The sequence below is a fragment of the Petaurus breviceps genome, unplaced genomic scaffold (assembly GCF_028583685.1).
Source record: "Petaurus breviceps papuanus isolate PSGF00001 unplaced genomic scaffold, PetGlider_PUasm1.0 90919, whole genome shotgun sequence".
Classification (NCBI taxonomy): Eukaryota; Metazoa; Chordata; class Mammalia; order Diprotodontia; family Petauridae; genus Petaurus; species Petaurus breviceps.
Genome location: NW_027187378.1, coordinates 13,765,383 through 13,792,771, shown reverse-complemented (window position 1 = coordinate 13,792,771; position 27,389 = coordinate 13,765,383). Strand labels below are relative to the sequence as shown.

The window sequence follows — 27,389 nt, the reverse complement described above, 5'->3', positions numbered from 1 at the left end:
CATGTCCTTAAGGTGGATACATTTTATCAGGAGAAGCAACACATACACATATGTATATATAAAATACATACAAAGTAAATATCAGATAAACAGAAAATATCAGCAGCTGAAGGTTATGACAAGAAAGGTCTTCATAAAGAGAGGAGCTGGTGCTTGATCTGAGCATTCAAAGAGGCCAGAGATTCTAAGAGGAAAAGTTAAAGAAAATGTGTATTTTAGACCTGGGGCATAGCTTGTACAAAGGAACAAAGACTGGAGATGAAATGTTCTTTTTGAGAAAGGGCAAAAAGGTAATTTTGGCTGTATTGTAGCTTGAATCGGGGGGAATATTGTATAACAAGGCTGGAAAGGGAGGGTGGAACTAGGTTATAAAGGGCATTACATGCCAAACAAAGGGGTTTGTATTTAATCCTAGAGCTACTAAGGAATCACTAGATTGTATTGAATAGGGCAATGACATGGCCAGACTTGTGCTTTAGGAATATCACAGTTGTATTGGATTATAGAGGAGAGAAATGAATCAGGGAGATTAATTAGGAGGCTATTTCAGTAGTCCAGGTGAGAGGTGATGAAGGTCTGAACTAGAGTAGTGGTTATGTGACTAGAGAGAAGGAGATAGATGTGAGAGATCTTGTGGCAGTAGAATTGACAAGCATTGGCACATAAAAGTATATGTAAGATGAGGGAAAGCAAGTCAAGGATGACTGAAATTGCAAACCTGGATGATTGGAAGGATGGTGATACCTTTAACAAAAGTAGGGAAGTTTGGAAGAGTCAGTTTGAAGAAAAGATAATTCTATTTATGACATTTTGAGTTTGAGATGCTTATTTAAAATCCATTTTGACATGTCCATTAGACAGTTGGTCATGTGGGAGACAAATGTTAGAAATGTTGATCTGGAAGATGTCTTCATAGAAATAAGTGAACTCATGGGATATAATGAGAGAGAGGAGAAGGTGAAAGGGCACAGGACTGAAGCCTGGAGAACTCATTCATTTAAGGAGTGAGATATGAATGATGGTCCATCAAAGGAAACCAAAAAGGAGTGGTCAGACAGAAGGAGAACCAAGAGAGAACAGTGTCACAAGAATTCAGGGAGAATATATTATCCAGGAGAAAGGATAGTTAACAGTGTCAACTGCAGAGAGGTAAATAAGGATGAGGATTGTGAAAAGACAATTGGGTTTTGCAATGGGAAAGAGCAGTTTCAATTGAGTAGTGAGGTTGGAAGCCAGATTTCAGAGTTGAAAAGTGAATAAGAGTCAAGGAAGTTGAAGCATTTAATGTAAGAGCATTTTCTTAGAATTTGGCTGTAAAGGAAAGGGGAGATATAGAAGGATAGCTGTAGGGGGACAGTAGAGTCAAGTGAGGGTTTTTCAAGGATTGGGGAGATTGATATTGTGTTTAGTCAACTTTTCACATAATACCTATATGACATGGAAATCAATCTCCTGGAATTTAAATATTTGCATTTATGAAGACCAGTATTAAAATGTATTACTTTAAAATGTATATTGTTAGAGAGTCTTTTGTATGTTTTTAACCTAGATAGCAGTTTACTCTGCCTGTCCCTTTTCTCCCTTCGGTAAGGCATTGCAATTCCTAAAGCTGGCTGTTAGCCCTTGTAGCCTTGAATCTGGTAATTAATGTAATGGAAAGAACAGCACCTTTGGAGATGGGAAACTGGGACTTGAACTCAGCTATTTTCTGGTTTGGTGATCTTGAGTGAGTCCCTCTCCAGTCTCAGTTTTCTCATCTCTAAAACAAGCAGGATAATGTTTTCACTAGCTTACCTCCTGTAGTGCCAAGGAAAGGCAACTCACTATTACACCTCCAAGGATGTTGTGAGAACTGAATGACTAAAAATGCATTGAAGTCATAAAGTGCTATTAATGTAAATTATTGCTATTATTAGGACTAGCTGCATTACTCAGACAAATCACTTTGATTCTTGGTGCATCATTTTTCCATTTTCAAGATAGATATTGTAATACCTTACTCTAGGAATTAAGTGGGCTAGGTGATCTTCAAAGTCCCTTCTAGCTGCAAAATCTATGATTTATTTATCTCATAAAGATGTCTATGATATATTTATCTCATAGAGAGGTCATGAACACATATGAGGCAATAATTCTTTCCTCAAGTATATATACTCAGCTCTTAAAGGAAGGCCCTGTGGAAATACAAAGTATAAAGAGCTGTTGTAAATTTTAGAATCTCATTGCTCTTCTGTTTGGAAGTTTTTTCCCATGTAAAATTGAACATGTAATCTCATAGTTTTTTTCTCTCCCTCAGGATATCTTAAATACTGTTATAAGGCATTGTCCTTCCAGTTTTTTCTTCTTGGGTTTACCTGGATTTACAATGCTGATAGGAGACTTCATCACTGCTGCATCCAGAGTTCTCAGTACAGACATGTTGGCGGTGAGTATGACAATGCTCAACATCCAAGTTCCCAAGAGAGTGTACAATCGCTAACAAGGTTCAGATTTCTCCACTCTTAACAGGTGTTGACTCATTAGTGCAATGTGAAACTGGGCTCTCAGGGTAGATACCATGGCAGCTGATGTGTGAAATTGTAGGATAAGGTGACATACTAGTATTGCAAAGGTGTTTCATCAAAAGGCCAAAGTGTGAGAAATCATATCCTCACTAGTATTTCAGCACATTTACTCACTAAAAAGCAAGTCTTGGGTTTCACAATCTCATTAGCTTTTTATAATAAATGAAAATGGACCTAGATGCTTGTAATAAGCACAGATTTCTAAAGATAATGCCATTAAGATTTTTAAAAATTAAATAAAGGTTACAAGACATATAAAACATTTTGGCTACTTTAAAATGGGAAAATAATGGTTTTTAAAATGAAGGGATTTTTTGAAAAAAATCACTCATTCAGTAGCAATTTGTTAAGGGCTTAATATTGTCAAAGCACTCTATGAAGGGAATTACAAAGATAATTAAGACGTGATCCCTGCCCTCCTTCATATATATTTGTTTCAGCTTCTATATAATGTCTTAGAGTATTAAATCATTATTACTAAAATTATTTCAGCATTTTATTAATGCTGATGTTTATCAGCTAGTTCTTAAATAAAAATTGTTATTTATTAGAACATGTGGTCCTAAATTTGTACTGTAATATAAAGTTTATATGTAACATTTGCTTTTGATCTTTACATTTAGCAAGAATATTGTGAGGTAACTTGGAAACTCAACAAGAATTTATTAAGTATTTTCTATGTGTCTGGAGCCATGCTAGGTGATGAGGAAACAAATAATGAATGTATGCTCATAAGGAACACACAAGTACAAGTTAACCACCTTTGCCTATAGTCTTATAATAGAATGTTTTTTTTATGTTTAAGATTATGTCTTGCGCTTTACACTTTTCATGTTACCTATTCATACCAATCTAAAATGTATTGCTTTCTGTAGGATTTTGCCCATTTATGGTGAGCTTGATTATTAATGGAGGGCTTCTGTTACTATTAACAGGAAAAAGCTAAGCATTTACCCTGTTATACAAAACTAGACCCCTGAATCATTTACAAAAATGTTTATTGAAACATTAATACCTAACAGCTTGAATTTACTTTCACACTTAGTTACTTAAAAAAAAAGATAAAAAAGGATAAGCATGAAGTAGGGAATGATTTAATTATGAGGTCACAGCTGCAGAATAAGAGAGAAGGATGCCAGCTGCTTAAATTGGTATTCCTAAAATACAAATCTAGCCCTGTCATCTCCCTAATCAAAAATCTTAAGTGATACCCAATTGCCTCTAGAATAAAGTACAGTCTCCTCAGTGTGGCATTTAAAACTTAATACCCTGGTTTCCACCTATTTTTCCATACTTATTTCATTTTACTGCCCTTCATGCTGTCTTTGATGAGGGCAAACTAAAACTAGCCTGGGAGTTCTTCTACATGAACTTGTATCTCTTGCTTCCATGTTCTATGCATGGAATGATTCACCATTTTTTCCTCAATTAGTCAGTTAACAAAAGTTAATATGTACTTACTGTGAGGTAGCCAATTACTGGAGATATAAGCACACACATAAAAAAATCAAAGCAATCCCTATGCACTAGGAGTTTACATTCTGATCCCTAACTTTCTTTAGAGTACAGCCCATGTGATACCAGCCTAAGTCCTTTGCTCATTCCTCCAGTTACTAACATTTTGTTCCCCTGGAATTGAGTTTATGTTATTTTGTATTTAGGTTTTGTTGTTAAGTCATTTTAATCCTTTTGGACTCTTCATGATCTTTTTTGGGGGTTTGTTTGATTTTTTTTTTTTTGTGAAGTGGTTTGCCATTTCCTCCTCCAACTCATTTTGCAGATGAGGAAACTGAGGCAAAAAGGATTAAGTGACTTGCTCAGGCTCACACAGCTAGTGTCTGAGGCAGGATTTGAACTCAAGTCTTCCTGACTTCTGTTTCTGGCATGGTACTCTACTTACTGTACCACCTAGACCCCCATTTATTTAGCTATGTACAGGTTGAATCCTACCAGTAGAATATAACCTCTTAAGGACAGAGTCTGCTTTGTTTTTTTCATTGTATTTCTCTTTGTGCTTAGTGTGGTTGGTGCCTTACACATGCTTAATAATTTCTAATAAATTGAGGGTGGACAGGGAAAACTGATTAATTCCAGTGTATAACACTTTTGTTTAGGATACAGAATATATAACTTGAAGGTTACCTGATTAAATTTCCCTTTAAAAAGAAAAAGGATTACAGAATGTATTAGAAAGCACACAATAATAACATATTGATTAAAGGAAATATACTTAAGATTGAATCATGCATGTGTATTCATAATAAGAAGACAGACTAAAATTTACTATGGTAAAGCATTGGAGAGAATGTAGGGAATTGAAAATTATAATCATGATGCTGGACCAAGCTGAATTTACATTATAATAGATTAATAGATATAAATACTGTGACTATATTATGCTTAAAAGAACCTTTGTCAGTTAAAAAATAATTTTAACTATGTATACCATAACAGTATTACTCGATTTTCAAAGAAAAAAGTAACTGAACTGCAAAAAAGAATTACAAAGAAAAACTGTAAAGGGGACTGTATCATTGTCTCACTAACAACATAACAAATCAAACAAAAACATAAATAGGAAGTTATAAATGAATAGGATGCTAAAAAATATTGTCAACAGAGTTGATAGAGGTAAGGAGAAAATGAAATTTGTATATTAAGAAATTTATATATTACTAACATGCACATTGAATTGTAACAAATTATTCTTTGAGGGAAATTTTACAAATAAATTTGGAAATTTTAGATATAATTTTTACATCGACAGCAAAAGATCTTCAAAAGACATGTACTAGATGAGAACAGAAAAGTGGCAAGTTTATATTTCCGTATGCTTATGTGTTAAAAAAAAAAAGGCAAATTAATTAGTAGTTTGCAATTGAACAGACAGACAGAAAGACACACACACACACACACACACACACACACACACACACACTCCTGTGGGATCAGTAAAGGTTTCCTAGAGAATGAGGAATTTGTTTGGAACATTAAAGCCTCCTCTAATGAGGGAGGAAAGAAAGGAAGGGAAGGAAGAACAATCATGGAGCTACTGCAATAATCCTCGTAAGAGAAAATCAGGTCTTGTACTGTAAGGAGATGGGCACAAAAGATATTGTGGAGGTAGAAATGATGCAACTTTATTATTGATTGGATATAGAAGGGTGTGGAAGAGTGAAAAATTTTTTTTTCCCCAGTGCCTCATAACTCAATATAGGAGAGGCTTCAAGTACAGGAATGCTGACAGAACATATGTCTGTGCACAATGACCAGCCCAACTTAGTTTGGAAAGGCCAATCTTCAGTTTGACCACAGGGTGATATATTTTTTTTTTGGTTGCAGTAGCCTTTGAAGAATTTCTGCTTAGCCATCCTAAGATGGATGCTGCATTAGTAGAGGGAGTACCCATACTGACAAAATCACACAATACCATTTACTGCCTTAGAAAATAAGCAAAACCAACAGCTGATTATTTCAATTGAAAATTAATTATGTAATTTTTTTTTCTTATAAGCAAAACATTAGACTAATTTTTGTTTCTATTTCCCTCCCTTAAATTAATTATTCTGGGACAGTTAAGTGGAGCAGTGAATAGAGCACGGCCCTGGAGGCAGAAGGACCTGAGTTCAAATACAGCCTCAGACACTTAACACTTATGAGCCATGTGACCTTGGGCAAGTCACTTAATCCCAATTGCCCTGCCTTTTCCCCCTCCAAAAAAATAATTATTCTTCATTTTTTTTAAGTTTCCTCTCTGTTGATAATACTTTTATATTCTCCTCTCTGGTTCCTATCTGTATTGTAAAACTCAGGCACACATCCTAATATATCCCAGTGCCATTAATTGAGTGATAGCATCTACATGATGAAATGTATTTATTGCTATCCTTTCCCTCTCAAATTAGTACTATATAAATGTATTTGATAACCCATTAGTGCATCAACACTTCTTTCAGACAGACTCATGTTGTGGAAAAAATAAGAGTCTTGATGATGTTTTCTCCACCCATCTCACTCTCATCCACATACTAGCTCCCAATGGAAATTATTTGAGGTTTTCTTCCTAGTTACTTACGGTGTTCAAGTAGTCCATTGTCAAAGTCCTGTGTTGACTATCTTCTGTTTATCCCCATGACGTGCTCTCCAGGCAAGTGTATCATGCTTTCATGTTCAATTCTGGCTACAAGTCAAATGACTTCCTTTTCTGGAGATGTATCATATTCCTTCTTATGTACTCTAGCTCACTCTTAATGGCATAATATACTTTGCTGTATTGTGTTTTGTTTTGTTTGTTGATATCTCTTTTAAAAAAAAAATTGACTGCTGACCAGAATTTTTAATATCTTCTAAGCAACTTACAATGCATTAAAAATTCTGCAAGACACAAAGCATTTTTTGCTGGTTCTATATAATAATCAAAATATGTCAGGTTATAGTATTATTCCAAATGTAGATCATACTATTAAAATTAGATCACTTTTAAAGGAAAAAAAATATACACATGTGAAAAATGCCATTTGTTATGGACCTTACCCAGACTTATACAGGTCAGCTTGATGGAAGTAGACTCAGACTGCCTAGCTTTTAAGGTACCTATTGTATCAGTATAAATCTGTTCTAAATCCAGTAAAGCCAATCTGTAGTCATATAACTATTGAAACAGAATGACTTTATTTTCTTTTGTGCTTTGTATTTCTTTCAAAGTGAGACCATTAATAATAATAATAATAAATTCAACTTTATTCTGCTAAGTTTGAAAACCTTTGAATATTTGTCTTGGTAGTATATTTTTTTCATTTACTTCTCTAACATGAGTTTAGTAAATATCTCTTAACATCAAAATTTCAATTTATAAAGAAAAGCAAAGAAGAGGATTGTATATGAGAGAGTAAATTTTCGTTGTATATATTTTTTCTACTACTTATAGTTTGTTTTATTATATTTTAAGTTTAAGATGATAGATCCAATATTGCCTGCTTTCCTGTGTTCCTTTCTCAGTTTTCTTCTAATCTCATGTATTTATATTATGATGATTCATGATTTTTTCTTTCTTTCTTTTTTAGTTTATTGTTGCTGTCTTCTTTACCCCAACTACAGCTCTTCTCAACCAATCTATATGCTATCCCTTTGCATAGAATCTCTACTTCCCTTTTCCTCCTACTCTAATTCTCCCACTATCCACCCTACTTTCTCCAGCCCCACTTTATAACTTTACTTGTGAATATAGTAATCAAATCAGCATTACCATTCTTCTGAAGGAAATATCAATTATTTTTCCTATTAATAGTCATCATTCAGTTTCTCGTCGAAAACACTGCTCCCTGGTCAGTACTCCTTTTACATATTGTCATTATTTAGTAGAACATAAGCTTGTTGAAGGCAGAGAATGTCTTCTTTGCTTGCCTTTTTATCCTCACTGTGCTTACTTAATACCTGTACATAAAAAGTATTTAATAAATGCTTTTATTCATTCAATGTGCAGTCATAATTGGTCAGTGTGTTAATATAAGCTGTATCTTACTTCTTTCACAGTTGTTTTTCTTAACATTATTGTAGTCATTGTATAAATAGTTCTGATTTTTCTTACTTCATTCTTCTCAGGTTTCTCTGTATTCATTATATCTTACAATGCAACAGTTCTTTATTATCTTATGGACAATTTTATTTCAGCAGTTTCCAAATGGTGAACACCCACTTTGTTTCCAGTTTTGTGCGTTTTCTTATTTTTTTTAAACTACACTATTAAGTGGTCTTTTGTTGCATATGAGTCCTTTCCTTTTTTCTTTGATTTCTTTGGAGTATCAAAGTAGGAAAGGTATGCAGAGCTTAGTTACTTGGGGAGTATTATTCCAAATTGCTTTCTAAAATGTTGAACTATTACACAGCTCCACTAACATTGCATTAATATGCAGTTTCTGCAACAACTGCCTTTTTCCCATCTCTAACAATATGATGTATGAGGTGGAATTTGAGAATTGTCTTAATTTACATCTGTCTTAATAGGATTTGGAACATTTTTGTATGATTGTTGATATTTTGCTTTCCTTTCTTCTTTTGAGAAGTGCCTATTCATATCCTTACATTTTTTCTTCTTCTATGTTTGTATCAATTCCCTAAACATCTTGGATATCAGACCTTTAACACGGAATTTTTCTGCCAAGATTTTTTCCCCATTTAAATTCCCTTTTAAATCTAACAGCATTGATTTTATTTATGTAAAAACTTATCAAGTTTATGTAGCTGAAATTACACATTTTATATCCTGTGCTCTTCTCAATAGCTTGTTTAGTCAAGAACTCCGTCTCTATCCATGCAAAAGGTATCTCTTCCCTGCTCCTCTTTTTTTTTCCAAGAGGTCAGTTGGGGTTAAGTGACTTGCCCAAGGTCACCCGGCTAGTTTTTTGTGCATATATGTTAAGTGTCTGAGGCCAGATTTGAACTCAGGTCCTCCTGACTCCAGGGCTGGTGCTCTATTCTCTGTGCCACCTAGCCACCCCCACCTGCTCCTCAAATTTGTTTATATGATGTTTTATATCTAAATTACATATTAGTTTGGGATTTTTTTCACATTTTAATTTTCTTTATTATTCAAAATACATATCCTTTCTATTTACTTTTTTTACTTTGTGCTTGGGCCTTCAACACCTTCACAACAATTTTCTGCTCCTCAATCAGGAAAGCACGCTTGATCCGATCACGGACACATTTAGCACACAAGGAGCCACCATAAGACCTGCTGACATGCTTTTTTGTCTTTGATAGCCTCATAAGAACTTTAGGTCTCGCTGCACAAATACCTCGAAGTCTTCCTGGGCACACACCACAGGCTGATTTTGGTGCTTTCCCAACCTTCTTGGTATAAAGGTAAACAATTCTGTTACCTGGGGTTCGTGACAGCCGAGTTTTGTTGGAAGCTGCATTGTAGGACAGCCTATGGTGGTATGTCAGATGCTGAAACATTTTTAATTTCTGTAGGTCTGCTACCAGAAGAGGGAAGAGCTAGTTTGGAACTTTTTATGGTATATTGTGTAAAATGTTGATCCATACCTGTTTGATATATGTTGATCTATGTCTGTTTTGTTGAATAGTGAAGTCATAGTGTTTGATGGCTTTTATGTCATTTTTATTTAATCTATCCCACTGATCAGCATCTATATTTTTATATTTTATTTATATGTATATGTTTATATTTTAACTAATACCAAATTGTTTTGATTTTTAAAACTGTGTAGTATAATTTAAGTTCTTGTACTGTTAGACCCATTCCTGTCTGATTTTTTTCATTATTTTCCTTAATATTCTTGACCTATTGCTCCTCCAGACATATTTTGTTATTATTTTTCTAGATCTATAAAATGAGTACTTTGGTGATAATAATTTGGTATGGCACCGAATTCACAAATTAATTTAGGTGGTATTGTCATTTTTATTATATTATCATGGACCAATCATAAAGAATTAATGTCCAATTATTTAACTCTTTTTTTTTTTTTCCCTCAAAAGATTGTTCTAGGGGCGGCCATGTAGCACAGCGAGTAAGAGCACCGTTGGGATGACCTGGGGATCGAATCCCAGGCTCAGACACTCAGCACCCACCCAGAAACACCTGGCCATGTAAACTTGAGCAAGTTACTTAACCCCAATTGCTTAGGGGTGGCCAGGTGGGTCAGTTTGTAAGAGCACCGGCACCAGTGTCGGGATGACCTGGGGATCAAATCTGGGTTCAGATATTCAGCACCACACCCAGAAATAACTGGCTGTGTAACTTTGAGCAAGTTACTTAACCCCAATGGCTTTAAAAAAAAAAAGATTGTTCTATAGGTTTATTCATATAATTCTTCTCTGTGTCTTGGTAGCTGGACTGCTAGGCATTTTATATATTCTGTAGTTATTCTGAGTGGAATTTCTTTTTTTTCCTCGTCGTATTAGGTTTTGTTCATAATATCAGAAAGAGTAATGATTTTTTTCAATATATTTTATAGCATGGAACTTTCCTGAACTTATTTCCATTAAATTTTTTTTTTTAAAGCAATCGGGGTTAAGTAACTTGCTCAAGGTTACCACGGCCAGTTATTTCTGGGTGTGGTGCTGAGTATCTGAGCCCGGATTTGATCTAGGTCATCCCGACACTGGGGCCGGTGCTCTTACTCGCTGAGCCACCTGGCCGCCCCTAAGCAATTGGGGTTAAGTAACTTGCTCAAGGTTACACGGCCAGGTGTTTCTGGGTGGGTGCTAAGTGTCTTATCCCGGGATTTGATCTCCAGGTCTTCTCAACACTGGAGCCGGTGCTCTTACTTGCTGTGCTACCTGGCCGCCCCTTTCCATTAATTTTTAGTTGACATGCTATGATTCTCTAAATAAACTATCAGATCCTTATCTGTATCAAGTATGCTACCACTTTTCCATCCTCCCAGGTTCTAACCTCAGTGTTATACTTGACTCCCACATATCAAATCATTTGCCAAATCTTGACTTTTTTATATCCGTACCACTTCTCATATCTAGCACCTTCTCTTTACTCTCAAAAAACCTAGTAACATAAGACAGACCCCTATCACTTCTTACCTGAATTACTGCAATATCCTCCCTATGGATCACCCTATGTTAAGTATGTCACCATTTCACATAGCTTCCAGAATGATTTTCCTAAAATTCAGTTCTGACCATGCTACTTCTCTGCTCGATAAACTTCATTGGCTCCCTTTTGCCTCTAGAATTAAATTAAAACTACACTGGCTTTTAATGATTTTCACAACACGATCTCAACTTATTGTTGTCTGTCTGTTTTCAAAGAGGACCAATGACCTTACAGGTAAATATCTTCACTTGCACATGAATTGGATTTAAGTGAGGCAAAGTTGTGCAAAATCATCAGCCTCACTTTCTCTTCCAGAGTCATCAGAGTTCAGTGGCAGGACAGAAGTCAGTGACTGTTGATGGCCTGGATGCAGTGGATGACCTTTTGTCTTTGATATCTGACCATGCTCTAATCATTACACAGCTCCTGCTTCAGCTGCTTTCATGGCTGTTGGAACTAATTGTTCTCGTTAGTCTATTTCCCAAGAGAAAGTCTTCCTATGCTGCAGGTAGACATCTCCCCCAACTCACATATGGGTTTTAGGTTACCCATTTGGATAACTTCAGCCCAGTTTTACCCATCTGCTGAGATGCTTTTACTGGGGTGTGGTCCCTGTGCACGCTACAGCTCCTTGGAGCCACAGGTGAGACATAGATGAAGGTGAAACCAATAGTACATGAGCAGTCCTGAAAAAGGCTTGGCAATCCTCACACCAGAGATGTTAGTACTCTTTGAACACTCCATACACCACTCTCAACCTGTATTTCTAATTTCATTATACATTACTTCCTTTAACATGCTTTACAATCCAGCTAAACATAGTCTTTTCTATTCCTCACATGCCCCTATTTGCCTTGCACCTAGTGGTTGCTTAATAATATTTATTGATTAGTTGGTTGGTAGATTCCCACTCACTTGAAGTCTTTAAGCAAAAGTTGAATGATCATTATTCAGGAATTTTGTAGCAGGAATTAAAAAAAAAAGTCTGTGTTGGACTGAACTAGATGACCATTGTGCACTGTTAATGGAGCTATAAATCAGTAGCCAATCTTTAAAGCTGATTTAAAAAAAATATTTTGTAAAGAGATAATAGATCAATGATCATAGATGACAGAGATGAATTAGAATGAGTTCTGGGATGTATTATATTGGCAGAATCTGTAGAACAAATAAATCCTAAATTTTAAGAAATTGTTTATTAATTGTTCAGATAACAGCTGCTTTAAATAATAAATCTTTTGCACTAACTACCCCCTTTCCAGCCCTGACTGGACAAATTATAAAATAAAAAGACAAAAAACAAACCCCATATCCCTTATTTGTTTATGTAGACTAGCTAAACAATTTTCATACTTCAGCCATGTCCAAAAATTCATGGCTCTTTTTGGATTTTAAATTCATCATCTCAGTCAGGAGTTAAGTGGTGTGTTTCATCATTATTCTTTTGGATCAATTACAGTGATCATAGTTGTAATGTCTTTCAAAGTTGTTTTTTCTCTATATTGTTTTTATATTAAATATTGCCTAGTTCTCAGTTTGCTTTTTATCAGTTCATGAAGGTCTTTACAATTTCCTTTAAAAATTTCAATTTCATCATTTTTTAAGGAACAATAACATTCTATTATATTCAGACACCACAATTTTGTTTATTCCCCAGTAGAACAGGCTGTTAGTTTCCATTTGTTGGCTGCTATGGAAAAGCTTATATGAATACTGTTTTGCCTATCTTTGATCTCTTTGGAAGTATAGGCATGCTAGTAGTATTGCTAGGTTAAAGAGTATGAATAGTTTAACTTTCTGAACATATTTCCTAATTGCTTTCCAGAATTGCTAGACCCATTCACAACTCCACTAATGGTACATTAGCATGCCTTTTATTTACTCCATAGTCCCTCCAGCATTTATCATTTTCCTATTTTTGTCATCTTTGCTAGTCTGATAGTTGTAAGGTAGAACTTTAAAGTTGTTTCAATTTTCATTTATTTATTAGTCACAGCATTTTTAATATGATTGTTCATATGATTTCTTTTTTCTTGGAAAAATGCCTGTTCTGGTGGGATGGAGCCAAGATGGTGAAGTAGAAGCAGGAATTTACTTGAGTTCATCCCCCAGTTACCTCCAACAACCTGTAAAAAATTACTCTAAACAAATTTTAGTGCTACAGAACTCACAAAATGACAGAGTGAAACAAATCTCCTGCTGAAGGCAGCCTGGCAGTCCAATGGGAAGGGTCTGTCACACTGGGCTGGGAGCCAAGCATAATCTAAAGTGGGCTGCACTGGCACAAACTGGCCTGAGCAGACCTCAGGGGATGGAATCACTGGCAGCTTTGGCAGTTTCCAGACTTAAACACTAAAGAGAAAGTAAAAGGTCAGTGGGGAAACTGTTGGACCTGAGGGAGAGAAGAACTCAATCTGACCTCTGCCCCTGGGGCAGCGGAGACCGGGGTGACTGCTTCTGCAGCTCCAGGCCCATAGATGGTAGAGAGACCAAGCTGTTGATCTGAGGACAATTGCAAGAATCTCTTTGCTGGCAGTGAGGCTGGATTCATTTGCCTTTCCATGCTCGCATCTGGGTAGCAGTCTTGGGTGGCGGTCCTGGGGTGAGGTGCAATGGCATGGCAGAGCTTGTTGAGGCTGTAGAGAGGCAATCCTCCTCACATTTCTGAGGTAGGTGCCTAGAAGAAGCTCTGACAACAGCTATGCCAAATCCCAGAAATTTGGGACACAGCACTATTCACTCTGGAAGCAGAGTTCTAACATGGTAAAGAGCTCAAAGGTCAGGTAATTGGGTAGGAAAGTGAGGAAAGAGAGGAAGAAAAATCAGAGTATAGGATCATTCTTTGGTGACAAAAAAGATCAAAACATAGAACCAGAAGAAGAAGACAACAAAGTCAAAACTCTTGCATCAAAAGTCTCCAAGAAAAGTATGAATTGGTTGCAGGCCTTGGAGGAGCTAAAGAAGGGTTTTGGAAATCAAGTAAGAGAAGTAGAGGAAAAATTGGTGAGAGAAATGATAGTGATTCAAAAAAATCATGAAAAACAAGTCAACAGTTTGCTAAAGGAGACCCAAAGAAACAGTGAAGAAAATAATATCTTAAAAAATAGACTAACTCAAATGGCAAAAGAGGCCCAAAAAGCCAATGAGGAGAAGAATGCCTTAAAAAGCCTAATTTACTAGATGGAAAAGGAATTTCAAAAAACACACTGAGGAAAATAATTCCTTCAGAATTAGATTGGAGCAAATGGAAGCTAATGACTTTATAAGAAATCAAAATATTATAAAACAGATCCAAAAGAATGAAGAAATAGAAGGCAATGTGATATATCTCATTGGAAAAACCACTGACCTGAAAAATAGATCCGGGAGAAATAATTTAAAAATAATTGGACTACTTGAAAGTCATGATCTGAAAAAAAGCCTATACATTGTCTTTCAATAAATTATCAAGGAAAACTGCCCTGATATTCTAGAAACAGAGGGTAAAATAGAAATTGAAAAAATTCACCTCTTCAAAAAGATCTCAAAAGAAAACTCCTAGGAATATTATAGCCAAATTCCAGAGTTCCCAGGTCAAGGAGAAAATATTACAGGCAGTCCGGAAGAAACAATTTGAGTACTGTGGAAACACAATTAGGATAACACAAGGTCTAGCAGCTTCTTAAGGGACTGAAGGGCTTGGAATATGATATTTTGGACATCAAAGCAGCTAGGATTAAAACCAAGAATCACCTACCCAGCAACACTGAGTATAATACTTCAGGGGAAAATGTGAATTTTCAATGAAATAGAGGACTTTCAAACATTCTTGATGAAAAGTCCAGAGCTGAACAAAAAATTTGACTTTCAAATACAAGAAACAAGAAAAACATGAACAAGGTAAACAGAAAAGATAAATCATAAGGAGCTAATTAAAGTTGAACTGTTTACATTCCTATATGGAAAGATGATATTTGTAATTCATTAGACTTTTCTCAGTATTAGGATAGTTGAAGGGAATATAGATGTGTATATGTGTGTATACACGTGTGTATGTGTGTGTACATACATATATATGTATAGGTAATTGTATATGTGTGTGTATATGTATGCATATGTATGGATACACAGAGGGTACAGGGTGAGTTGAATATGAAGGGATGATATCTAAAAATAAAATTAAGAGATGAGAGAGAAATATATTGGGAAGAGGAAAAAGGTTGAGAAAGAGACTAGGGTAAATTATCTCACATGAAAGAGGCAAAAGAAGGCTGTTACAGTGGAGGGGACAAGGAAGGTGAAAGGGAATGAGTCAGTCTTACTCTCATTGGACTTGGCATAATGAGGGATTAACATACACACTCAACTGGATATCATTCTACAGGAAAGTAGGGGGGAAGGGGATAAGAGGGAGGGAATGATAGAAGGGAGGGAAGATTGGGGAGAAAGTAGTCAGAAGCAAACACTTTTGAAAAGGGACAGGGTCAAAGGAGAAAATACAATAAATGGGGTCAGGATAGGATGGAGGAAATATAGTCTTTCCCAGTATAATTACTGTGGAAATGTTTTACCTAGCTACACATGTACAACCTTTATTGAATTGCTTGTCTTCCCAGAAGGGGTGGGTGAAGAGGGAAGAAGGGAGAGAATATGGAACTCAAAGTATTAAAAACAAATGTTAAAAATTATGTTCACATGCAATCAGGAAATGAGATATACAGGCAATGGGGTATAGAAATCCATCTTGCCCTACAAGAAAGTAAGGAGGAAGGAGGGGCATGGGGAGGGAATATAAGAGAGGACAGACTGGAGGAAAGGGTATTCAGTATGCTTGCCATCTTGGAGTTTGGGGTAGGGGAGAGATTTGGAGAAAATTTGTGACTCAAAATCTTGTGAAAATGAATGTTGAAAACTAAAAATTGTTTTTTTTTTTAATAGAAGAAGAATGATGCCTGTTCTTATTATTTGACCATTTTTCTTTTGTGGAATGGTTCTTAGTGTTATAGATTTGCATCCATTACTTTCATATATATATATCTTCAAAATGAGACCTTTATCAAAGTAAATTGTTAAAAATATTTTTACATAATTACCTATTCCCTTCTAATTTTTATTATGTTAGGCTTTTTTCAAAACCTTAATTTTATGAAATCAAAACTGTATTTTACCTTGCATGCCCTTCTCTATCATTCATTTATTATGAACTTTTTCTTTAGCCAAGGTTCTGAAAGTTATTTTCTTTTTGGAGGACAATTGGGGTTGTGACTTGCCAGAAGTCACAGGGCTAGTAAGTGTGTCAGGTGTCTGAGGCTAGATTTGAACTCAGGTCCTCTTGACTCCAGGGCCAGTGCTCTATTCACTGTGCCACCTAGCTACCCCTGAAAGTTATTTTTCATTCTTGTTCCTTTAATTTTTTATGTGATTTATTACTTGTAAGTCATATATACATTTGGTGCTTATCTTGATATGTAATGTGAAGTACTGGTCGAAATCTAGTTTCTCTTGAATTGCTGTCCAATTTCTCAAAAGTTTTTGTCATGTGAGTTCTTTCTCCAGTAGTTATGGTCTTCAGTTTTATTATTCATTGTACTATTGTTTGTCTATTTCTATATTTAATATACTTAATCTGTTCCACTATTCCTCTTTTAAAAACCAGTATCAAATCATTTTTACTAATTAATACTTTCTAGTACAGTTTCAGATTTGACATTGATAGAAACCCCTTCCTTCCTGTTTTTCCCCCATTATTATTACTCTTGAGATTCTTGATCTTTTGATCTTCTACATGATCTTGGTTTTGTGTTTTCTCTTTTTACAAAGTATTCTTTTAGGAATTTGATTAGGAGAACACTGAATAAATAATTTAGTTACCATTTCCAATTTAATTATGTTGACCCTAACTACCTAGTGATTAATATTTCTCCAAATATTTAGGTCTGTCTTCATTGCTGCAAAGAGCAGTTTATAGTTATATTTATATAGTCCCAGAACAAATCTTTGAAGATGGAACTTCCAAGTATTTATCTTATATACTACAATTTTGCTGGATTTACAAATTTTTCCAGTTAATTTTTAGTTGACTCTCTAAGATTTGCTAAGTACATCGTCATATCATCTTCAAAAAATGTTAATTTTGTTTTTGTTCTTCCTGTGCTTACTCCCTCAGTTGATTTTTACAAAAATCCACATATCTATCTGGGCATCTTTGCTTTGCTTTTAATCATATAAAAAAGGCTTCTGACTCTTCTCTAATAAATATAATGTTTATTCTTGGATATAGAGTAATTCAGTTTACTTTATTTAAATAAAGTTCTATTTGTGTCTATGATTTCTGGAGTTTTTAAATACAAATAATGCTGTATTTTGTCATGAGACTTTGCACCATTTATTTATATAATGTGACTTTATTATTCATATTGTTAATATAGTTTATTTTATTAATAATCTTCTTTATGTTAGAGCAACTCATTTCCTGTTATAAACTTAATCTAGTAATACTATGTATACCCATAAACATATATACACATATTCACATATGTATTCATATGCCCATATACCCTCATATATAGACATCTATATATTTCTATTCCCTTCAACTACTGACAAAAGTTTTATAAGTTACAATTATTGTTTTTCCATGTAGGAATGAAAATAGTTCAACTTTGATAAGTTCCTTATGATTTCTTTTCCCTGTTTACCTTCTCATGCTTCTCTTCCTTCTTGTATCTGAATGTCAAATTTTCTATTCAACTCTGGTTTTTTCAGCAAGAATGCTTGAAAGTCCTCTGTTCCACTGAACGACCATATTTTCCCCTGAAACATGATACTCAGTTTTGCTAGGTAGGTGACTCTTGGTTTTAATCCCAGCTCCCTTGACCTCCGGAATATCATATTCCAAGCCCTTTGATCCCTCAGTGTAGAAGCTGCCAGATCCTGGGTTATCCTGATTGTGTTTCCACAATATTCAAATTGTTTCTTCCTGGCTGCTTGTAATATTCTCTCCTTGATCTGGGAATTCAGGAACCTGGCTATAATATTCCTAGGAGTTTTCTTTTTTTTTTTTTATTCTGGAAAACTTTATTTTTATCGTAGGTGGAATGGGGACACAGCAAGTTAGATGATTCCAATTTTGTTGGCAACATCTAAAGCATCATAGTCTGGAGCAAGACGGACATAGGCCTTCTTCTCTCCATCGGGCCGGATCAGTGTGTTGACCTTGGCCACGTTGATGTCATACAGCTTCTTTCTGGCCTGCTTGATCTGATGCTTGTTGGCCTTGACGTCCACAATGAAGACCAGGGTGTTGTTGTCCTCAATCTTCTTCATAGCAGACTCGGTGGTCAAGGGAAACTTAATGATGGCATAGTGATCGAGCTTGTTTCTGCGAGGGGCACTCTTCGGAGGGTATTTGGGCTGCCTTCGAAGTCTCAGTGTCTTGGGTCGCCAGAAGGTGGGGGATGTTTGGATCTTCTTCTTTTTGTGGCTATGGACACCCTTCAGCACTGCCTTCTTGGCCTTCAAGGCCTTGGACTTGGCTTCTGTCTTGGGGGGGACAACAGCTTCCTTCTTCGCCTTCGGCGCCATGTTGGGGGAAAGGGTCCAGGAGTTTTCTTTTGGGGATCTTTTTCAGGAGGTGATCAGTGAATTCTTTCAAGCTCTATTTTGCCCTCTGGTTCTAAAACATCAGGGCAGTTTTCTTTAAGAACTTCCTGGAGGATGATTTCTAGGTTCTTACTTTGATCATGGCTTTCAGGTAGTCCAATAATGTTTAAATTATCTCTCCTGGATCTATTTTCCAGGTCAGTGGTTTTTCCCATGAGTTATTTCACATTGCCTTCTATTCTTTCATTTGTTTGGATCTGTTTAACAGCATCTTGATTTCTCATAAAGTCAGCTTCCATTTGCTCCAATCTAATTCTGAAGCAATGATTCTCCTCATTGAGCTTTTGAGATTCTTTTTCCATCTGTCAAATTTGGCTTTTTAAGGCATTCTTCTCATTGCCTTTTTGAGTCTCTTTTGCTGTTTGAGTTAGTCTATTTTTTAAGGTATCATTTTCCTCAGTCAGACTGTTGACTTTCATTTCGTAATTTTGTTGCATTGTTCTCGTTTCTCTTCCCAATTTTTCCTCCACTTCTCTTATCTGCTTCTTAAGGTCCTCTATGGCCTGTAACCAGTTCGTATTTTCCTTTGGAGCTTTTGGTGCAGGAGTTCTGACCTCACTGTCTTCCTCCTGTTCCATGCTTTGCTTCAGAGAGACCTTGAAAGTGTCCTTGTATTGCTTCTTCTTCCCACCATGTGAACACTTGCTGTGTGTGAGTTCTCCATAAAATAGTCTTTTTGGCAAGAGTATCTTTGACATTCAAACACTTTAGTCACTTTATTTGCATAATTCCAAATTGTTTCCAAAATAACGCACTGATGTATAGCTCCACAAACAATGCCCTAGTGTACCTGTCTTCACTCAACCTTTCTAAAATTGACTGTTGCCATATTTTGTCATTGTTGTCAATTTGGAGTATGAGAAGTAAAGGTTCAAATTTATTTTGATTTGCATTTCTCTTATTAGTAGTTCAGAGCATTCTTTCATTTGGTGGTTAAGTTTGCAGTTTTTCTTTTGAGAATGCTTTAAATTCTTTGACTACTCTTCTGTTGAGTCATCACTTTTGGTCTGTATATGTCTCCGTGTATGTATGTGTACATATATATGTATATATTTATGTGTGTATTTATATACACATACCCACAGATATATGTTATAGCTATCTCTTAGATAGTAAATCTTCATCAGAGAAATTTGATACACATATTTCTTCCTTTTCAAACTTTTCTTTTTTTTTATCATAGGTCTATATATGTTTTGTTAAGAATACATCTCACAGTTGCAAAAGACATATAATCTGCTTCTCATAATTTTTAATGTTTTGATTTTTGATATTAATTTCCCGTATGTATTTAGAATATGTAGTAGAATATGGCATAAGATATTAATCTGATAACTACTCTGCCAGACTTTTCTAGTTTTCCTAGTAGTTTTTATCATCACATAGTGATTTTTTTCCTAGGTAATTTGTTTTCCTTTTAATTTTATTCTGGGCTATTGAATTTTGCTACTTCTGATTTTTTTCTTTTCTTAATCTATTTCACTACTATATTTCTAATTTTCACTAATACCAAATGGTTTTGATAACTACAGCTGTATATGAGGTAAAGAAGGCCAATTTCCCCTTTGAACTATATCTCCTTTTATTATTTCCCTTTATCATTCTAAAAAATTTTTTTCCTAATGAATTTTGTTATTATAGTATTGTCAGTTTTATTTTAGTGTGCTTCTAGAACCTGGCTGTGATAAATGGTTATTCCTCCAGCTTTATTTTTTTAGCTTTTTTTTGTTACTTTGTTTTTACATTTCTTATGAAGTACTTTGTAGCTGATTCTAAACAAGTATTTTGTATGATTAGTAGATTGATTCCCAAATATTTAAAAAATTTTATTTTTTGGAATGATATTTTCCTTTTTTTTCATTGATTCTTGGATTTTGTTTCATTATCTAGAATTGCTGTTGATTTTAAGGGTTTATTTTCTAACCTTCAACTTTGTTGAAGAAAATTAATTGGCTCAATTAGTATCTTTAATGATTCCCCAGGATTTTCTGAGTTAACTTGTCATTTCCAAATAGACAGACATAGTCTTATCCTTTCTTTCCCCATCTTTATGCCTGCAGTTTCTTTCTCTTAGCTTATTGCTATTTGCTATCATTTCCAGAGTTTTATCAAGTAATAGCAAGAAGAGTAGACATCCTTTCTTTACTCCTGTATTTGCTGGGAAAAGTTCATAGTCAATCTCTGTTACATTTGATATTTGGTTTTGGTTTTACATATATTTTTATTTTATACTTTTTTGCTATATTAAAACAGCCCTCTGTGCTTAAACCTTGTAGAATTTTTAACATGAATGAGTTTTGTGTTTTGTTAAAGGCTTTTTTCTGTATCTACTGAGCTAGTCATATGTTTTGGATATTTTTATTTTCATTATGGTTAACTGTGTTAATTATTTTCTTAATTTTGGAGCATTCTTGCATACCTGTTATGAATCTAACTAGGTCATAATGAATTATTGCTTCACTGAATTGCTTTAGTCTGTTTACAGTTTTTGAATTGATATTCATTAGTATCATGGTCCTACCTTTCTCTTTTCCCATCATCTAAATAACAAAGAAGAAATTCTGAAAATTAAAGAAATGATTAATAAATCTGAAGCTAGACACTGTTAAATTTATAAATAAAATTATAAGGAGTTATTTGGGGGGGGGAATGCATAAAATAACCTGAGTTAAAGAAATGAAATACATTATTAGAAATTATTTTTGGTGGGATAAATATAGCTCAAAAGAAATGTGAAATATGCAAATTTAGAGACATCTCTACTCTAGATGTTCATGTGTACTTTTTGTGCCTGACTTGTGGTAGAACCTTCTGAGTTTGTATTGGTCTGATCCTCCACACCTGGACACTATACCTTGACCCCAACATAGTGGTGTCATTTTGGTCCTCTTCAAGCATGAAGGACAACCACCATAGTCTTCATTTTATGCACTTCTGTTACACAGTAATGATTTCTCTCTTTTTTTCTCGAAGGAAATAAATTGTTAAATTTCATTTTTTCTGTGAACATATGTCATTTTACTGCTTGTTCCTGAAGTCTTTTACCTAATATCTACAACTTTTTCAGTTGTATTCAGACTTTGGAGAATAGGTTACTTCTGTCATGACTAATCCTATGAGAATGTGAAACTGAATAATATATGAAATGCAAAATAAAATACTATCCAAGGTGAAGAAAAAATCTGCTACCTCCCAAAATATAGTCCCCATGTTCATCTTATTGTTTTTACCTTCTTAGACCATAAAAATGGAATAAATTGATCCATGAACCATCTGTCCTTTTAACTTTTTATCCTAGGAATCTTGAAAACATTAAGGTTCTAGGAAGATATTTCTTATCCTAGTAACATAGAAACAGTTTATCCCTACATATTTTCTTTCAGTTGTGCAAATTGGAATTTATGATTTTATGAATTTCTAATCACAAATTTATTCGATTACATCCAGATTGAATCATATCTTTTGTTTTATAAGAATTCATCTTTTCGTCCTCTGAGAATTTTGGTTAACTGTACACAGAGCATACCAAACTAGATATGATACTTTTAAAAAAAATAGTATACTGTGATTGAATTCTTCCATTAAGAGTATGGTCTTGCTCTGATACTTCTTTATCACACAGAGGCAGCTCTGAATTCCCAAAGACTTTGACAATAGAATGCAAAGTGTGCCAGATCCTACCAAGTGATAAAGGCTTTTGAATATGGTCCTAGTAATGGTCTGTATGTCTGCTGCATAAAGATTGGTTTAGATCAGGGGTGAGGAACCTGTAACCTCCAGGCCTCAAGTATGACCCTTTGACTGAATCCAAACTTCAGAACAGATCCCCTTATTAAAAGGAATCTATTCTGTGAAACTTGGACTCAGTCAAAAGGCAGCACCCAAGGACCTAGAAGGCCACAGATACCCCACCCGTGGTTTAGATTATTTATTTTCTCCTCACAAGAATATTTACTACCAAAGGATGAATATTTTCAAGCATAGCAATTTATTAAGGTTAATTAATGAGGTATAACGCAGATTGCAAACCTCCTAAATCTTCTTATACTGTGTAATTCTTATCCTTGTATTTCCATAAATCCATAGATGAACCAACCAACCATGCTGGAGGTGACCTCTTATTTTTTTTTTTGGAGGGGGGAGGGCAGGGCATTTGGCGTTGAGTGACTTGCCTAAGGTCACATGGCTAGTAAGTATGTCAAGTGTCTGAGTCTGGATTTGAACTCAGGTCTTCCTGACTCCAGGGCCAGTGCTCTATTCACTGCACTACCTAGCCGCCCCGACCTCTTTTTTTATTGTTTGTTTTGTTTTTAGTATTTCATAGATACCAGTTCAATACATGGGTTTTCCATCTGTTATACTTTAGAATGAGAGTAGTGAATTGATCTGTGATTTTATTGATATGGGGATGGCCTGAATGAAGTAATTCCCGTTATCAATTCAGTTGGCACCTTCTCTACATCTAATCATCTTAGAAAATCACTTAGATGAAAAGTGTCAAATTTGGCCTATGTTACTAAGACATTAAGTGATTTTTCCAGGGTCCCACAGTTAATAGGTTTTAGAAGTGGGTCTTGAATTTAGATCTTCCTGATTCCAAGACTGACAGACTCCAAAGACTCTCACTAAAACTGACATATCTCCTCTTTTAGTCATATATAATTTGAATAATTTTTTACTTCTTTTGCCTCTCCACTAGATTGTAAACTCTTTGAGGGAAAAGATAGTCTTTTGTATCCCCAGCACTTAGCACAGTGCCTAGTACCTAGTAGGCACTTAATAAATATTTGATTCAACAAAATTAGATATATAAATAAATATTGGATTGATTTTAACATGTCATTGTTGGTGCATAGGAACTAAAATCTATTGAAAGAAAAAAATCTATGAAAAAACAAAATTCATTTTATTAAATTTTTCAAGGCTTCTGATGCTTGAGTCATAGGAAATTTATATTTTATATTTATTTATTTTTCATTCTACAGGCCCCACGTTTAGAAGCTCACACCATTTTGGGTTCTCTTGTTTGCTTTCCCAACATTTACCCAAAAATACCATTACTTCAGTCAGTTCCTGAAGTTGATGGAGTCATCACTGGATCTGAAGACATCAAAGTAAATAAAAATATTAATACCTTTTCTAAATTTTCTAAAATGTGTCCTTTGATTAACATAATTAGATGTGTTGTTATGTTTTTATTTAATTACAGACTGTCTCAGGAAAAGGGGAGAATTTTTTAAATAAGCAAAATAATAGCTTTATACTGAAATGTTTCATGACACTTTTAAGGCTGCCATTTTCTTCAGTTTTACGTATTGATTGCTAGTTAAACTTGAAGATGTTTTTTCTACATAGCTTTTTTTTTTTAGTCCTTTTGATCATGACTGTTATGCTTTTTCTTCAGCATCTCTAATTGGATGCTCTTCATCAGCAGTCAAATAAATCAGTAACATAATTGAGGATAAATATTCACATTTTTACTTTTGAAGAAAATTTCAAAAGTAAAAATAATTTTAAATATACAAAAGGCAAATTGTTTTTTCGGCATTGAAGAGAAACCTTTTTTTTACTGTTAAAGATAATTTTATCTTTAAATGAATATTACAGAACTTTGGTTATATAAATATAATAAATTCTTAAAGATATATTAATTCTCCCTCATCTAGTGGGGAAATCAGTATTTCTCACCTAAATTTTATTATAGTCTAAATTTGTTCACACATTTGTATCTCTACACACCTTGTTACTCTCCCATTTATTAAGGCCATACTTAAATTTATATATTGAAGTCATTTTTTCCACCTTGAGACCTTCATTCATTTTTTCTAAAATTCCCAATGTTCTAGTAGCTAGTGGTTGCCTAGAAAATAGTCAGTTGTATATGATTCAAAACAGACAAACAAAAAAAGCTCTTTGATGCAAAGCTTTTATTTTCCTTTATTTTGTGTTTTTAGCATTACCTCATAAATATTTTACTGAAGAATGCAACAGATGAGCCATGTGAAGGTGCAAGGTAAATGTCGAATAGCAGGTAAACTATTTTAGACTTTTAAGATAGAAAATTAGCATGTAAACATTTTCATGTAAAATAACATGTTTACCTAAAATCAGATCATTTAAATTAGTCAAGAATATTTTCAGTTACTTTTTTTTAACATGACACATCTGGCCTGTAACATTGTTTAGATAAGTCAAATAAGTTAAATTTTAAAATTTTGTATCTAAAAATATTTAATATCTCTTGAAAATTGTATCTTTATTATCTTGTTGCATGTCATATTTTTAAAACAACTGACAAAAAAGAAAGTGATTTAATCTTTTCCTTTCCAAATAAGAATGATTTAAAGAAAACAATATTTACTTCATTATCTTGTTTATTATATGTGTTCAAAGAATCTTTAACTTAATGAGAAAACTATCAACTGTAAGGTAATACTTTGTGTTCCTTACTTTGTGCTCATTACTAAAGGATAAAGAAAGAAAGTAATATTTCTGAAGATTTCATTTAAATACAGTTGGAAGAGACAACAACTCTGGGATAATCTACTTATGCATTGTGGCTAACATTTATTAGTATGACATGAGAGCATTTATTTCTTAGACAACCTTTTTTGCCTAGAGGATATAATGACAAGAGTGATGGAAATGTGTCTTTAATTGTAGAGATGAGAAACGCAAAACAGTGAATAAATAAATAAAAAGTCCTAAGTGATCAAAATGTGACCGCAGAGCAGTCGAAGATAAGTCTTATTTTAAATGATAGTCTAAAAAGATTAATTCTTAAAATGATTACTGAATAAACCCAGTGGGAGAGTTTTCCTCAACATCAGTGGTTTGGGACTTGTGTAGACTATTAAATGCAAAGATTGGCAAGAATGATGAAATTGGGAAGATAGAATAACTTGCTGCCAAAAGACTCAACCTCATACTCCTTATGCAATGTATATTTCTTTTCAAATTTCTGTGGAAAATGTGAGGCAAAGAGTATCAGATTTAAAATGAATATTAAATAGTCTAAAATAGTCGGGAAAACTTTTTGTCAAACAATGGCAATTTGGATTTATTTGGAGCTGTTATTTAATTGGTAGAGAAAACTTTTGGTCAGAAAACTTCCTGACCTTTGCAGTTTGGCAGCTATCCATTTCAAGTCTTAAGTGACTTCACCCAAGTGTCATTGATCCAATAAGTCTTAGAGGCAGGCCTTGAACCTAGGTCACCCCTACTCTGAGGGTGTCTCTTGATCTACTATAACATGCTGTCTCAGATGATTAGATAGAATCCATGACATTCCAATGAAGTATATGGGTAGGGTTCAGAATAACTTTAGGACTTAGATTCTTGAAAGACTGGTGAGAGAAATAGTGGAAAATAACACTTGGTATAGGCATGGAAAGGAGTCATGCTGTGATGTGAGGCTTTCTTTTATTATGTTACAGTGAAAGAGATTTTAAAAATTTTCATATTGACAATTCAGGGACAGTTTTTTGGGGCTGTATTAAATCTTATTATGCCTCAGATTAATGCAAATGTTCCAAGAAATGAGAAACCTATGCCTATGATATTGGCAAGCAGGACAGTGGGTATTAGCAATTGACATTCATAGTAACAATAATATTTGTATTGATATTGAAATTAATATTCTCTGTTGAAGAATTTAAAACTGTTGGTAAAAAATAAAAGAAATTTCTGAATATTTTTATATTAACTTACAAAAGGACAGCAGTTGTATAAAAAGCTAAATAGGTTTCTAAATGATGCGATTCTACTGGGTTGAATAGTTTGAGTGTGAGTTGAAGTAAATTAAATGATTTTTTATGAAAATTATAGAATACATAGAAAATTATGGAAAATCAAAGAATTTAAAGAACAGTATCCAGAAAGCAAGATTTTAAAGCAGTAATTAATAAAATTACCAGAAAGAGTTCTGTGAAAATGATTTATGAAACAAGATGTGAATTAGAGAAAAAGATTTACTTGGTAACATATAGAAGGAAAAGTTCAGAGTTACAAGTACAATACAAACCTTTTATAATACTGTAGTTGTAACTGAATTGGTGCTAGCTTTGTAAGCTCTTTGGAGGCTTTTAAAAGCTCTTTAGGCTTTTAATTTAAGTTTGTACTGTCTTTATATTTGGGGAATGTATTAAAAGGAATTTTTCTACTGTTTTGGTAATTTGAATATCTTTATATAAGAAAAGATATGGCTGATTAAGAAAGTCAAGTCTAATGAGCAATTAATGTGGAAAAAAGAAATTCCAAACTATACAAAAACTGAACATAATCTATCATTTTCAAATATGACATGTGTATAAACCAGCAGATAAATAATGTCCATGTTGAAAAGTGGCTAAATGTACTAATAGATTTCCAAATAATAGTTTAAAGTTTCTTGTAATTCTGAAAGTCATCAGGTCTTAGAACAAACCTTTGAATTTACTTTGTGAGGGTGAAGAATAGATCCAGTATTGATATGAAAATTTTCATATTTCATATTTCATAGCAATTTTTAAAGGACAATATTGTTTGAAGAAAAAGCTTTCCTACACCTTATAAAATGTACTTTGAATCCTAGTTTCATTAAAATTTGAGTCTAAAGAGAACAAAGT

The 27,389-nt window shown here is 34.2% G+C and overlaps 2 protein-coding genes across 6 annotated transcripts in view; one reads left to right on the top strand and one right to left on the bottom strand.

Annotated features, from left to right (window-relative positions):
* Positions 1-27,389, top strand: part of RALGAPA2 (Ral GTPase activating protein catalytic subunit alpha 2) — a 440,153-nt gene that overhangs the window by 192,374 nt on the left and 220,390 nt on the right. For all 5 annotated transcript variants that reach the window (XM_069075497.1, XM_069075496.1, XM_069075495.1 and 2 more), the window contains 3 exons: positions 2,297-2,425; positions 23,769-23,897; positions 24,738-24,796. In XM_069075497.1, coding sequence (XP_068931598.1) covers positions 2,297-2,425; positions 23,769-23,897; positions 24,738-24,796 — 317 coding nt within the window. The remainder of the gene's footprint in view (positions 1-2,296; positions 2,426-23,768; positions 23,898-24,737; positions 24,797-27,389) is intronic.
* On the bottom strand, positions 9,123-9,552 carry LOC138151921 (large ribosomal subunit protein eL34-like). Its single transcript, XM_069075499.1, has one exon. It carries the CDS (start codon positions 9,522-9,524, stop codon positions 9,171-9,173), a length of 354 nt encoding a protein of 117 aa, XP_068931600.1. The 5' UTR covers positions 9,525-9,552; the 3' UTR covers positions 9,123-9,170.